Raw genomic sequence first — 15,857 nt, 5'->3', positions numbered from 1 at the left:
GTAATCAAGAAATTTTCATATATATAATATATACTAAAACCCCGTCACCAAAAGAAAACAATATACACGCAGCCACTGTGGCATCTTTTTATAACCTATTAAGCAAACTCTGAAAAAAACGATCGCTCCAACACACATACACACAATTTTTTTTTACCCTTGTATGTATCCAATACTGTAAACGTATTTTTAAGACAGAGTGCACTAAATTTAACTTTAGAAAAAAATTAGCCGTTGTTCCTGAATTGTTTTTGTTCTGTTTTTCATTCAACGATATCAACTTGTACCTTGTGTCACTTGAGTTTTAATTCAGCAGTAAATCACCTCCACTCCACATCTAAGCAGCGTTGTCCCACAGACAAAAGGGGCTGAGGATAATTCAGCTAATGGATATCCAAGGTTGTGCTGGGTTTATTTCTTCATTTGATTGGGTCTTATGGCATTTTCATGTCTTCAACCAGGATTTTTGAAAATGTATTTAAAGTAAATGTGGCTTTGTTTCTAAAGAAATGTACTTTTCTCGTTTTACTTTTTTTTAAAAAAAGTCTTTTCATTTCAAAAAAAAAAAAAAGTTTTGCATTTGTCTCAAGAGACTCAAATAGGAAGATCAGTTTTCAAGGCACTCACATCAAATTGAATGGCAGTAGAAAAACTGTCCAATAAATTATTTTATTTTGTTCTTTATAGTGCCAGTATTGTGAATGCCACGCTTAGCAATACTGACACTCAATCTCAGCCATCCCTTACAGTTTAACCCACCTCTGGGCCAAAAAGAAGAAGATGCTGCAATTTCTTGTTTAGAAGCCATTTAATTTAAATGCAAACAAAAGCTTTAAAGTGCGGGTCAACAGAATTCAAATGTCTAATCTTAACAGTCCAATGTTTAGTACCTTCCAACCTAATGGGATAGAAAAAAGAAAAAAAAAAAAAAAACTTGCGAAGTAGCGCTGGGCACCTTCGGATGGAACTCTTCCCGTTTTCCAGTAAAAGGGAACTGAAATTGGCAAGATCCTCCCCCCCACTCCCCCCCCGCCCCCCCCCCCGTACAATGTCATCAGTGTGCATTACGTGAGAGAATAGTAACTTCCCTCAATTCACTATCAGTACACTTGTCTGCTTGGGAAACGATCAGTTGTCACTGGCAGGAATGTATGACTTAGGATTTCTGTGGTGGGGGTGATAGAGAGAGAGAGAAGCTGTCAAGCCAGAAGAAGCCTGAAAGAACACGGTTGGTTTCTCTCCTTTCTGTGTCACTGCGGGCCACCACCATCTACCCTCAAAAGTACCCTCAGCCCATTTTATTTAGTCTAATCTACGGCAAATAGCAGAGATGGCATCCCAGGGCCCACCAACATTCCAAGAAAAGTACGGGATCTGCTGGGAATGCACAATTTTAGAATGCTTTTGGGCCATTTCCCAGGGGCAGCCCTCAAAAACTCCTGTTTCTCTGGCAGTGTGGAGTTTTCTGAGGGCCTCTCCCCCCCACCACCACGCAAAGGTTTCCTTATGTATTGCAAAGTTGAAATCAACACAGAAAAGGCCTCTGTTACTCGGGACATCATCAGTGCTACATCTCCTTTCCGATTCTGAAACAAAGTGCTACAACTTTAAAGATTGTTATCCGCTGTTCATCCACCCCCTCCCCCAAAACAAAAACAAAAACAAAAACGCATGCCACTTTTTATTTCAGGACAAAAAAAAAAAAAAGGAATAAAGAAGTAAACAACTTTAAAAGTCATTTAAGTGTTGGCTTCTTCACAAGAAATTACACATGCTTAGCTTAGATTTCAAAAAAGCAGCGCCCTCCCCCCCCCAATTATAATTTAAAATATATGCTTCCCCTCTACATAGCTCGGGAGTCATCGCTCAGGCTACTACTGAGTTTAAAAAAAAAAAAAAAAAAACTGAAGAAGGGATGGATACCCAACAAAATCTCTTAAAGGAATTTCAACAGAAAGAATAATAATAAAAAGTACCTGCACATGCCAAAAAAATTACAAAACCCAATAAATACAGAAATTATTGCACAGTTAAAAGGCTCCACAATTTTTACTGCCTTAATCAACCCTCGGGTTTCCATAGGACTTCGCAGACACAGGTTAGGTTGGAGGGCCGCCTCCCCTGGGGCCCCAGGGGCTCGCAGGGGGTACCGAGCGGCGACGGCGACACGGAGGCAAGTGTCAGGTCAGCATTCTCTCGCTTGGCGACGGGGCTACTGTACAGGTGCGCGGGGGCCGCGCGCGCTTAGCTCCTCTCGGCCTGCTCGATTTTGACGTCGTTAGTCAGCAAGTGCTCGCCGTGCCACTTTTTCATGTGTTTCTCCAGGGTGCTGTAGACGCTGAAGGGCATCTGGCAGATGTCGCAGCGGTACACCTCCTTGCCGATCTGCCCGTGCGTCTTCATGTGGCGCGTGAGCTTGCTGCTCTGAGCGCACGCGTAGTTGCACAGCTCGCACTTGTAAGGCCGCTCGCCGGTGTGGCTCCGCCGGTGCACCGTCAGGTTGCTGCAGTTCTTGAACACCTTGCCGCAGTACTCGCACGTGTCGCTGCGCCGGCCCTCCTTGGAGCTCGGCCTCCCGGGGCCCGGGCCGCCCAGGTGCGGCGTGCTTCCCCCGCTGGCCGTGCCGCTGCGGCCCGACAGCCCGCCGTCCAGCAGGTCCCCGGGAGGCGTGGAGAAGCGCAGGCTGCCGTTCTCGGACGAGTGCTCGGACGACGTGGCGAAGGGCGACTGGCGCGCGTCCGTGAAGCCCAGGAAGGGGTCCTTCATGAAGTGCCGCGACGCCGCGTAGCCCACCAGCCACTGCGAGTACACGTTCTCCGACGGGATGAGCGCGGCGGGCGGCAGCTCCAGGTCCTTCTCCACCTTGATGCGCTTGGCCGCGCTGTTGAGCCCGGGGCTGGGCAGCGGCGCCGGCTTGCGCGGGAAGAGGCCCGGGAAGGGCTCGGCGCCCGGAGCAAAGCCGCCGCCACGCCCGTTGACCGCGCCGCCCGGGCCCGCATCGCCGCAGCCGCCCGCGTCGTCGTCGTCACCCGGGTCCCCGCCGCCCGCCGAGCGCTTCAGGAAGGCGCCGCGCTTCTGCTTGTCGGCCAGCAGCTCGCCATAGGGCGGCAGCGCGCCCAGGCCCACGTTCTCCATGACCTTGCCCAGCACCAGCGCCTTCTCGTCGGCCAGCGCCTTGGCCGCGCCGCCCACGCCGCCGCCCGCGCCCGGCACCCCGGCCACGCCGCCACCACCGCCACCGCCGCCGTTCTCCCGGTTACGGCTCAGCTCCGAGTCCATGCTGAAGCTCGACTCGGGCCGGCTCTCGTTCTCCAGCAGCAGCTCCTCCTCCTCGTCCTCCTCCTCCTCGTCCTCCTCCTCAGGCTCGTGGCCCAGCGACGGGTCGCTCTCGTGGTGGCGGAAGTCGCCGTCGGCCGCCTTGAGGCCCTCGCCGGCCAGCTCGCTGGTGCCGGGCTCCGGGGAGCTGGCGGCCGAGAGCCCGTCGTCGGAGCGGCCGGCCAGCGAGCCGGCCTTGTGCATGTGCGTCTTCATGTGGCGCTTGAGCTTGCTCGCCTGCGAGCACGCGTGGTCGCACAGCTGGCACTTGTAGGGCTTCTCGCCCGTGTGGCTGCGCCGGTGCACGATGAGATTGCTCTGGAACTTGAAGGTCTTGCCGCAGAACTCGCACGACTTGCTCTTGGCCGGCGGCTGGGGCGGTGGCGTGCCGCCGGGGGGCATGGGCGGCAGCGGTGGAGTGCTCAGGAACGGGGACTTGGGGCTGGGCTGGAAGGGGTTCAGGAGCCGGTGCATAGGGTTGCCGCGGCCCGGGGACACGGGCGGCGGCGTGGAGCTGTTGCCCGCCAGCTCGCGGAGCCGCCGCGAGAAGTCCATGGCGGGCGAGTCGATGGCCATGGGGTTCAGGCGCATGACTCGGTCGAAGGCACTGGGGTGCTGGGCGACGAGCCCCATCTCCTCGGCGCTGAGGCGGTGCGGGTCCAGGTGGTGGCGCGGCGGCGGGCTGAAGAGCGGCGGCGTGCCGGGCAGTCGGCCCTCGCCGAAGCCCGGGTGGTCCCGCAGGATGGGGCCCGTCATGCGCAGCAGGTTGAAGGGGTTGCTGTCGCCCAGGAAATTCATGAGCGGGGACTGGGCCACGGCCTCGGGCCCGAGCGGCGGCGGGATGGTGAGCCGCGGCGTGAGCGAGCTGCTGGCCGGCCCGGGCTCCAGGTAGATGCGGAAGCCGTGCGTGTTCTGCGCGTGCTGCAGCAGGAACCACGCGCTGTTGAAGGGCTGCTTGCATGTTGTGCAAATGTAGCTGGAAGGCTCATCTTTACCTGGGGAGACACACGGACGGAAAGGCAGAGAGAGCGTGAGAAGCGGAGGACGGGGGCTTGCGCACCACGGGGCCACTGACCTGGAGGCGAGCCGGGGCCGAGTGCGTCCCAGGACCCACAGCCCTTGAGGGCGGCAGCAGCGGGACGGCTTCTGAGCAGACCCAGGCCTGCGACCCCCTGGCAGGTCCCCAGCAGAGGGGCTGAAGAAGCCTGCTCTGTGGGCTGGCCGCCCCGGCAAAGCCCGGACCAGGCATGCGACCTCAGCAAGTTACTGCAATTCGGTAGACATCCCTCTGTGCCCCTAAAATACGGTGTCCTTAAGCCCATCACCTCAGAAGCCAAAGGAGATGCGTTTGTGAGAATGCCTGATTCCAGTAATAGGAAGTATGGGAAGGCTGGACTGCATAAAAGATAGCAGGGCAGATTTCAGCCGTTCCGGGCTACCTTCACACTGGCCACGGTCTAGACAAGGGATTGTCAAGCAAGGCACTACTGACCTGTAGACCCTGATGATTCTCTGCCTGGGGGCCGGGGGCCACCCTGGGCTTTGTAGGATGTTTAGCAGCATCCCTGGCCTCTACCCACTAGAAGCCAGTAGCACTCCCTCCCCTCCCAGTCATGAGGATCCAAAATCTCTCCAGGGGCTTCCCTGGTGGCGCAGTGGTTGAGAGTCCGCCTGCCGATGCAGGAGACACGGGTTCGTGCCCCAGTCCGAGAAGATCCCACATGCCGCGGAGCGGCTGGGCCCGTGAGCCATGGTCGCTGAGCCTGCGCGTCCGGAGCCTGTGCTCTGCAACGGGAGAGGCCACAACGGTGAGAGGCCCGTGTACCGCAAAAAAAAAAAAAAAATCTCTCCAGGCATTGCCAAACCTCCCTGGGGGGGGTGGGCAAAACTGTCCCCTCCCGCCCCGTCACTGACTAGGCAATCTTTTTTTTTTTTTTTTTTTTTTTGTGGTACGCGGGCCTCCTCTCACTGTTGTGGCCTCTCCCGTTGCGGAGCACAGGCTCCGGACGCACAGGCTCAGCGGCCATGGCTCACGGGCCCAGCCGCTCCGCGGCATGTGGGATCTTCCCGGTCCGGGACACGAACCCGTGTCCCCTGCATCGGCAGGTGGACTCTCAACCACTGTGCCACCAGGGAAGCCTGTAGGCAATCTTTGATCCAAGAAAGTTCTAAGAAGCACAAATCAAACCAAATCGCCTTGTGAACATTTTAAGAGAAGCGGCTGATACCTCTGCATCACTCAGGATTTTAACTACAGGAAATCCCAGGGTTTCATACACCAGGATCCATGCAGAAAGTGCTGTTAGATTTAAACACGGATGCGTAGGAACAGAAGGAATTCAGCATGTTATGAACATCACTACTGGGTGACAGCTGCCCCCCACCATTGCCCTCCTGGCCTCACACACACACACACACACACACACACACACCCCTAACCACCGTGTGGAATCTGGCCTCCAGAGACCCCTGGAGAGGGGGAGGGGTGAGGTCCTTTGCCAGAAACACTGAGTGAAAGAATGTCACATCTGACAGGATGGTCAGGATTAATGGTGGCAAGTGTGGATTTGTTACAAACTGGCTCTGGTGACATTGGGAGCCAGTCAGTGGACGCTGGTGGCATGGAGCCAAAACGTCCCTGTCTTTGTCCATCATTAGGGTCATCACAAAATGGAGCCTGGACCTTCCAACCAGAACCTCTTTTGTGACCAACGTCCTCAACCTGCGGGTGAAACTGGCTGCTTCTCCAGCCTGAACCTCTTCTCCTCATGCTTCACGTGAACAGGACAAGTGTGGGCAGGTCCTGCCTTCCAACATCAGATTTGCTCACTGGCTGGGAAAGGAAAAGGAACACGTTCACAGCTGAGATCTTGAAAAACCCCTTATTGTTTTTTCAAACCTTCTCGTACCTGGAAGATTTTAACGCTGATAAAAAACGGGAATAAAGACACAGATCTACTTGAGAATGGACTTGAGGATATGGGGAGGGGGCAGGGTAAGCTGTGACAAAGCGAAAGAGAGGCATGGACATATATACACTACCAAATGTAAGGTAGATAGATAGTGGGAAGCAGCCGCAGAGCACAGGGAGATCAGCTCGGTGCTTTGTGACCGCCTGGAGGGGTGGGATGGGGAGGGTGGGAGGGAGGGAGATGCATGAGGGAAGGGATGTGGGAACAGATGTATATGTATGACTGATTCACTTTGTTATAAAGCAGAAACTAATAAAAAAAAAAAAAGCACGGTAGCCGCAAGCTCCCTGGTGGAGCCAAACGTGCATGTTAATTTCCATACCCCGTATCAGGAAGGGGAGGGGGGAGTACACGGGGCAGGCTGGAGCAGACAATCCCCATCTCAGCCACTCCCTGGAAGATTAAGGACTTCTGAAATCCCGTACAGAAGTGTATTTTTTTGGTTTTCCAGCCACAAATTATGTTTCTTGGGGGCTTCACCCTTAGCAGTAAAATCCAAGTGGCTCTGGGACCAAACGTCCCGAGTTCCATACAGGTTAAACTTGACCTCTCCCAAGGTCCAAGGTCCAAGGTCCAAGGGGCCTGGACCTCCCTGAGCCATGCAGTGTGTGCGGGCTGTCCAGGGGGCAGGGGGGCAGGGTGGAGATTCTCCCAGACACAGAAGCAACCGGGCCACGTCACCCATCACTGGAAACCAAGACCTGCCTTCCAGGTCTGGTGGTCTATGGGCATCACTGCACGCTCGTGTGCAATAGGGCACGTGTCTGTGTGTTTGGTAGTGAGGAGACCAAGAGGGGTGTGGGGGGCAGGGAGGCCAAAAAGGAAAAAAGAATTCCGAAGGTCAGCTTCACCTCACTTTTAAACACAGCTCCAGGAGAACTTTGGAGGCAGTTTTCTTTCTCCAGGGTGTCTGGGTAACTTCCTCCTCCCAGTATGTCTGTGTAATTCAGTTCCCCATGCTGGAGCCCCTGGGGAGAATTTCCCCACCTGGAAACGTGGCCTTTCCTTCCCAAGGCCCTGGGCAGCCGTGGTCCTTGCTGCGGGAGCAGTAGGCCACACGGACACCCCAGCCTTCCCGCCCTGCGTGCCACCCCGCTATGGCAGAGAGCGCCAGCTTCTTGGAGGCACCATCTCCTGTCCTGGCTTATTAGTAAACGCGCGTGGGGAACAGAAGTCTTCACCTCAGACGGCCTCATGGGAAAGCTGGCCAGAAGCCATAATATTTAGAGTCGTCTGCAAATCCTTTTCTGGAGCAAGGCAGAATAAATAAGTAATAAATAAGAAGATAAAGGAAAAGTCCCTTTCGGACACAGGAGCTAATACCACAAATGAAGCACCACCTCCCACAAGGTCGTAGATCTTCCAATTGAAGATCACTCTGTACCCTTCACCTCTGCTGCAGCCACTCTCATTGACCAAACTACTGCACACAGCTGCTCTGGTTTCTCATGTTTTTAAGACGGGCCGCCTCCCTTCCCCCAACCTCTTTTTTCATCATCTTCATTTCCTTGGGTCTCTCCAGAGCACTTCCTGTTTCTTCTTCTGATGGCTACACATTTTCTAGAAAGTTCTACTGCCCGTGAGGAATGTGGGTATCAGAAGACAATGCAAAACTCTTAGGCAGGCCAGGAATGAAATGGTCAATTAAAATATATATATTTTTAAACTCAAACGGCAGTTGCTGAGAAGCATGTAGCTGCATGTTCTAAAGAGTTCAGATGTTTCCACTTTTTGTTTAAAAAAAAAAAAAAAAAAGAGCAAAAGACACTGCTAAAACTCTAACTTGGAGCAACCGGGAGGAAGTTAACTGTCCGGAATTCACCATCAGGGGGAGAAAAGCTCTGTGTGTATCCCTTGAAGAGGATTCCAGGGTCCCTCGTCAAGCCAGGGTAAGCTCTTTTCCCGCACCCCTGAACCCATCTGGCTCCCACACTTCTCTCCACGCCATGGCAAGATTCACTGCAGGTGCCGGTCTTCCCAGGATCTGACAGCTTCCGATGTTTTTAAAATCTCCCAGCCCTCAAAGGCCCTCCCTAGACAATGCACCTTCCACTCTCCTTCGGAACATTTTTCTGTTCAAATACTCACTAAATATTTTAAAGCCCCAACACACACAGTCACCAACGGCTCATTTTTAAATGCAGCGGAAGACCCTCGGTGAGAGGGCTGCTTTGGACTCAGGGCTGTCCCCGCTCCTGGAGCTCAGGGCCACCTGCCCAGAGGTGAGCTGGAAGCTCTACCACGTGCCGACTTTGCTGGTGGCCCAGACAGGATCCACGTCCCGACACGCTGCCACTGTGGCTGCCGACGTTCCAACTGAGAGGTCAACGCCTAGGTTATTTTGAAGCGACTTACCCAGCGACGCCAAACCTGGCCTACAGGCCTAGAAACATCAGCTGCATTTGGATCACTACATCAGGCTTGGCGGCTCAGAACCCAGGGTCCGTGTCTTGTTTGCTTGCTTCCTTCCTTTTTCCTTCCTCAGACGTTTTTGGTATCCATTGGCAGAAACCCCCACTGGGTCTTCCTTTGCTCTCCTGGCTTTCAAGGGAGGCCCTGTGTTTTTCTCAAATTCAAAACCCTCCCTGCGATCTCTGTTAAAGAGAACCCTGGGGGATTCCCTGGTGGCGCAGTGGTTGAGGGTCCGCCTGCCGATGCAGGGGACACGGGTTCGTGCCCCGGTCCGGGAAGATCCCATGTGCCGTGGAGCGGCTGGGCCCGCGAGCCATGGCTGCTGAGCCTGCGCATCCGGAGCCTGTGCTCCACAACAGGAGAGGCCACAGCAGTGAGAGGCCCGTGTACCGCAAAAAAAAAAAAAAAAAAAGAGAGAGAGAACCCTGGACAGCAGCGTGAGTTCATATCTCCGCCTTGACATTCCCAGCAGAGTGATGTTGATCAAGTCACTTAACCTCTCTGAGCCTCTTGTTTCCTCATCAGTAGAGTGGGAATAACATAGCTGCTTCCAAAGAGGGCTGGGGGAGCAAATGAGATGGCGCATGTGGACACACCCTACAAAATTCACACATCACTACGCACATGTTATGGTTGGGCTTTGCATGTTTTGTTTTTTATTATCCACCTTGTACCTGGCAGTGGATGTTTCAGGGATGCCTTTCAGTGTAACTCTGGCAGTAATAAAACCCTGGAGGAATTTTCTTTTCTTTTTTTCTTTTTTAACATCTTTATTGGAGTATAATTGCTTTACAATGGTGTGTTAGTTTCTGCTGTATAACAAAGTGAATCAGCTATACATATACATACATCCCCATATCTCCTCCCTCTTGTATCTCCCTCCCACCCTCCCTATCCCACCCCTCTAGGTGGTCACAAAGCACCGAGCTGACCTCCCTGTGCTATGCGGCTGCTTCCCACTAGCTATTTTACATTTGGTACTGTGTATATGTCCATGCCACTCTCTCACTTTGTCCCAGCTTACCCTTCCCCATCCCCATGTCCTCAAGTCCATTCTCTACTTATGTGTCTAATCCTGTCCTGCCCCTAGGTTCTCTGTAACCATTGTTTTTTTTTTTTTTTTTAGATTCTGTATATATGTGTTAGCATACGGTATTTGTTTTTCTCTTTCTGACTTACTTCACTCTGTGTGACCATCTCTAGGTCCATCCACCTCACTATAAATAACTCAATTTCGTTTCTTTTTATGGCTGAGTAATATTCCATTGTATATATGTGCCATGTCTTCTTTATCCATTCACCTGTCGATGGACACTTAGGTTGCTTCCACGTCCTGGCTACTGTAAATAGAGCTGCAATGAACATTGTGGTACATGACTCTTTTTGAATTATGGTTTTCTCAGGGTACATGCCCAGTAGTGGGATTGCTGGGTCGTATGGTAGTTCTGTTTTTAGTTTTTTAAGGAACCTCCATACTGTTCTCCATAGTGGATGTATCAATTTACATTCCCACCAGCAGTGCAAGAGGGTTCCCTTTTCTCCATACCCTCTCCCCTGGAGGAATTTTAATGCAGCCTGCCTAATGCATTAGAGGTTCCAGGGAAGTAGAAACTTGCAAACGTTGAGGAAACGTCATTTTTTATTGTGACTCTTGGGAACCAACACGCAACTGGGCTCCTGCAATGAAGTGCTACCACCCCACCACCTCTGCTAGTAGGAGGGTTTTTTTTTCTTTTTTTAATGAGCATTTAAATAATTGTTCTTCCTTATTATGCTGGTTAATAATACCAATAAAGGTATCAGGAACGTTCAATATAAAGCACACCTTTAATTGAGTTATTATTCAATAAAAAGGCCATAATTGAGAGCAATAATTTAAGAGGGCTCTCCTAAGGCCAAGTGATACCCAGTAGAAGGGTATTCCTGCCTGCAGGGGATTTAGTGGTTCACGGCTGCTCAAAAGCCACAAGCAGATACCACCTCCCAGCTCAAACAGGGACTGGGGTGATCACCAGCCAGGGCCTTTCTCCTCCCAAAGCTGGAGGCAAAAATGAGAGTCCTGACACTTGGACACTGAAGAAAGAACTGGGTCTTGGCTTCACGTGGCCCTCTACAGTTTGCAAAGCACTTGACAGTTGGTTTGGCATTTTCACAGCCATTAGCGCATTTCATCGTCACTCACACGACCGCTGAGGGAGGCCAGGCAAGGACCACCTCCCTGCTGGCACGTGATGGTGCTACAGCTCAGAGAGGCAGAGTCCTCCAGCCAGCAAGGGGAGGGCCACGTCCCTGCTCAGGCTTCCAGAGCCCTGGCTCCCTCCCAGCTGCACCCCCCAGCACCACCTGAGATCGTTCTCTTTACATTTGTCAGGGCCTGTTTCACAGTGAAAAGGTCCTCCTGGCACACTGTGTGTGTCCTCCCAGTGAAGGGCACCGATTACCCTTTGATGGAGCCCAGTCGGGTCCACCACGGGCCTTGTCCCTGGAGTGGAGATGTTTAAGAGAGCAGGTGAGCCTACAGGGCAACATGCCACTCAGGACCTGGCGAAGGGGTCATGAGACACCGGCAACCAGATTCTGGGGCAGGCTGTTAGATCCAGGGGCTCCCTGTGGCAGGCCCCTTCCCCTCTCTGGATTTTAGGTTCCCCAGTGCCCAAGGAGAGGGCTGGATTCATTGGCCGACCACCCAATCCTCCTCCAGAATCTATGCCCGCTAGCAATGCCATCTCCTCAGTGCCCAAATGTTAATAATTATGGTCACTATTATCTCTAGATATGTAGACCCCTTATTAGTTTAAAGACTGTCTTCCCTTTCATGATCCCAGAAAGAAAATGTCAGTTGGTTTCCTTGGGGAACTCTGTAAGTTTCGTGTTCATATCGTTTCTGAGCAGAGTCACCTATGAAATCTATAAGCACCCCTGCTTGTTCTGAAAGCCTCCTATCAAACAAAACCTCAGCCTCTCCAAGAGAGGAGGTGGAGCTAAGGGAAGAATAACAGCAGTAACAAGAAACCATTATTAAACCCTTACATGAGCTGCCTGCAGCGAAGGAGAACTGTCCTCACAACGCCCAAGGTCAAGAACTGTCATCAGCACTATTTCACAGATGAGGAAACTGAAGACTGGAAGAGAGAAGAGCCACACAGCCAGCTGTGCTCTAGATAAAAGCGTAGTCAAAAGAGGAAAGGGTGCAGACCTGGGCCCCTCCCAAGCCAAGGGACCCCAGGGTAGGAGACAGGGCAGCTGTGTGTGCCTCGGGGTCTTACCTTTCGTTCCAGCCACGTGCTGGTGACATGTGGAGACGTGTTGCTCTCGGCTAGAATTGCAACAACTTGGTGAAATCAGGCCAATGATCTCATGGAGAAGTAATAGATGCCCTTTGTTGGGTGTTGGTTCTGGTGCCGACCGCAGTTGCATTACCGCTACTATACATGGTCTCCCTGGTGACGAAGTGCTGAGCCAGCCTCAGTCTAACACAGCCAATGCCCCTCCGCTGATGCCCATGGCAGACATTGCCAATCCATCCCCACACTCCCCCACCAGGCCTCAGAATCCTCTTTAACCCAGAGCTCCAGACAGCCATTACCACCACAGAGTGTGCGTCTGCCTCTTTGCCATCTCTGGATCCCAGCTCACATAAGCCCACTAAGTGGGGGGACCAGGATAGATAGAGCTGAGTGGACTAGGCAGCAGGGTGTGTCCTGCTGAGAGCCATGCCTACGCTTGCCTTTCATTCATTCATTGAACACGTAGGAGCTGGGCACCCTTTATCCACTGGGTATTCTGCTGGTATCGAGGGATGCAGCTCTCGAATTCCAGGGGGAGACGAGAGCACCTAATAACCCTCTCAGTTAGTTCATGAAAAGTATGAGTGCTGCTAGGACCAAGCTCAAGGTGCTGGGAGAGAAAAGCATGCAAGGGCTTGGCTGACTTTGGGGTTTAGAACCTGCGTCACCCCATGTAGCCTCATGATAACTCTCTGCCTGTGACCACACAGGAGCAATAAAGGAGGCTCAGAGACCGCAAGTAAGTTGCTGGAGGCCACATGACTGGCCTTGGGTCATTTATTGAAAATTCATCCTCTGGTCTGGCTTCTAAGCTCCCTGAGGACCGGGGCTGAGCTGATCTTGCCCACTGCTGCAACTCCGGCCACCAGCAGGGTGACAAACGCACACGTGCTTCAGAATTGCCAGTGCCTGTGTCAGCTGTGTTCTGTCTGTTTGCTCCCCCGTGGTCAACGTGGCTAAAGTCATCACAGCCAGAACAAGGGCGTCTGCCCAGGTCTGGGTGAACCTTCCCAGGCTGCACAGTCTGCCCTCCAGGCGAGGCCGCCTCTGGAGCAGGGCCCAGCTCAGCACTCAACACAACCCCGCTTCCCGGGCTCGCTGGGCAGGACCCCGCCCAGCATGCCCATGCCTCTCCGCTGGCTGTGTTCCAACCACCAGAGGATGCTGGGATCCAGGTGACTCCAAAGAACCCAGACGCTCCGCCACCACCCCCATCCACCTCTAAGCCGCCCTGGCAGAGTGGGCGAGCGGGCCAGCGATCCTCCCAAATCACAGCCCTGACGACCGCTGCTGCCCAGAGGAAGCACCAGGCTCTCAGCCTTCAGGATCCGGCCGGACTCACCGCCCACTCACGCGCTGGTCCCCCATCCTCCTGGTCCTCTCCTTGCCCGTGCATCTCACACCTCCTTGCACCTGCTGTTTCAGCTGCCTGGAATACCTGCCTTTCCTCCTCTCCCTGCAAAACATCTTCTTAGACACAGCCCAAGCGTAGCCCCCTCTGAATCCCCATAGCCTTGGGGGTCATCACCTGCCTTTGACTCTGGTGGGCTTGACTCACATACCACTGCATGTGTCAGAGGTGGCCTTGTGGGCGCTCACAGCCACTCTGGAAAGTGGGCTCTAATCCAGATCTTATATATAAGAGAAACTCAGTCCATCACAGTTAAGTGAGGGGCCCCGGGTCAGGCAGCCTGTGGGTCACAGAGCCCAGATTCACAGCTGGGTCTGAGCCCAGGGCCTGGGTCGTGTCTGACACACACCTGGCTGCCCCTCCACCGGGCCTGCAAACTCCGCCGTAACCGGCCTGGACCAGCCACAGCACACCATTCCACCTGCCCCCGCGCACACCAGCGAGCTGGCCGGTGCCGCAAGCTGGAGGCTCTGTGCAGGAAATGCCACGTGGAGCTTGGCTGAGAATCGAGAGGCCCCACGAGTAAGAAACCTCACCCCGTTGCGGTCCACTCACCCTGAGAGTGTCCATGCAGCAGAGGTCAGCTTTGTGCTTCCGATGCCCCGAGTTACCTCGGGCTGGAGGACTGGGCCTTCAGGCTTCACCACAGCCTCAAACTGAGGCCCCAGCATCCCCCTAGACAGCCAGGGGCACAAGAACCCCAGCAGAGCAAAAGCAGCATCCTGGGAAGTTACTAAGGCCAAGGAAATCTAATCTTGTCCCAAATGGTCTAGGGACATCCCTTTCCCATTCATTCATTCATTCACTCATCCATCCAGTCACCATGTGCCAGGCGCTAGGACCCACAACAGGACCTACTTACTCGGAGGGGTCAGCCACAGATGGGGGTCGGGGGGGCAGCGGTGGGTTAAGCTGTGGACACAAAGGATTCTGAGGCACAGCAGCATCTGCCGAGGGACCTCAGAGCATCCAGGGAAGAGGCAGGCAGGAAACACCGCGTGGAGGTGAGTTCAAGCCAGACACAAGGGAAGTGGCACCTGCCCAGATCCAGCAGGGAAGGCACTCGGGGTGGAGAGCCCTGTGTGAGCACCCTCGGGGTGCACCAAAGAGAAAGCCGCTCTGTTGGCTGCAGAAGCAGGCAGGGGCGGGGAGATGGGAGAGGCGATGAGAAAGGCAAGGACCTGCGGAGAACCGTGCAAGTGTTTCCATCCGAGGCATCCCCTGCTCGTTCTGCAGGGTTTCCCGTGCAGGGCTGTCCGCACTCACCCACACTCACCCTCCAAACCCAGGGTTAACTCGTAAACGTGAAGAAGATGCCCCTCTCTCAGTGTCCTCATTCTCTTCCTAAAAAGCCAGGAAGCCCCTCAGGACAACACCCAAGGTCGCCCAACACTACATCTGCACCCAGAAACCGCACCACTGGAGCAAAAGCTGAGAGGCTCTTCTCCACATGTCTGTTCATTTGCTCCTTCCTCCCTTCCTACCTTTACTCTACACATGCAGGCAGCGTGTGTCGTCTGCCAGGCCCGCACTGAGCTCAGGAGGGATATGCCCACGCAGAGCCTGCGGTCCAGGACAAGAGGCTCTTGACTCCACAAACATGCAGTAAGGGCTCAGGCTGCTAGTTCACTAAGAAAGGATGTGCCACACGGTGCAGGGCCCTGAGGAGGAGAGACTGACGTCCTGGGAGGATCGGGGGAGACTTCTCGCAGGAGGAGACCCTGGAGCTCAGCTCAGAAGGAAAAATGAGTCCATTGTGCAGAGAAAGGGCAGAAAGAGTGTGCCCAGTGGAGGAAACTTCAAGCACAAAAACATGGAGGTGGGATCTTAAGATTCGCGGAGGGGAGGACCTGGATATGGAACTGAAGAGGCGATGCAGGATCCACCTGAGGAGGCTCTGAAAACACGCAAAGAAACTGAGCTGGAAAGAGACCAAATCCCATTGCTGCAAATTCCATCACAATGAAAACTCTGATTTTTTTTTTTAATGAAGATTTTCAAGCCCACACTCAAGGTCTATTTGAATCACGAACTGTTCAGTACAACAAAATCTCAGTACAACGAAAGGATGGAGGTAAACCCCTCGGAGAGTTTGGTTGCAGACCAGACCTGTCCTTCCCAAACTAAGAAACCATAATGTATAAAGAAATGAAACTGGGGGGTGGAAAACACAAAGAGGGAACTTCAAGTCCAATCTATGAGGATCACTAGCTTAGGAAGTGAGGTGGCTTCTAAATCACCCTCTCCAGCAGAAGTTCTATTATTCCAGCAAGCCTCTTATCTGAACACCCACGGCTGAGAAGCCCACCTTCAGGAATGGGGTGGTCCGGACTCTTGGGACTGAACTATGAAAACTGAACTATGGCTGCAGGCCCCATACACCCCAGATTTCCCCCAAACAGTCTTGACTTCAACTGCTCGATTCTGTGGTCACACCAGGTGTGCAGTTCAGGCTCAGGA

At 53.4% G+C, this 15,857-nt stretch overlaps 1 protein-coding gene across 4 annotated transcripts in view; it reads right to left on the bottom strand.

Annotated features, from left to right (window-relative positions):
• Nucleotides 1-2,065: 2,065 nt before the first annotated feature.
• Nucleotides 2,066-15,857, bottom strand: part of BCL11B (BCL11 transcription factor B) — a 91,209-nt gene continuing 77,417 nt past the window's right edge. For all 4 annotated transcript variants that reach the window (XM_060097894.1, XM_060097896.1, XM_060097892.1 and 1 more), the window contains one exon: nt 2,066-4,310. In XM_060097894.1, coding sequence (XP_059953877.1) covers nt 2,245-4,310 — 2,066 coding nt within the window. In that variant the 3' untranslated portion in view covers nt 2,066-2,244. The remainder of the gene's footprint in view (nt 4,311-15,857) is intronic.

The sequence above is a fragment of the Mesoplodon densirostris genome, chromosome 4, assembly GCF_025265405.1.
Source record: "Mesoplodon densirostris isolate mMesDen1 chromosome 4, mMesDen1 primary haplotype, whole genome shotgun sequence".
NCBI classification, from domain to species: domain Eukaryota; kingdom Metazoa; phylum Chordata; class Mammalia; order Artiodactyla; family Ziphiidae; genus Mesoplodon; species Mesoplodon densirostris.
Note: the sequence above shows the minus strand (reverse complement) of the source record. Positions and strands in the feature narration are given on the sequence as shown.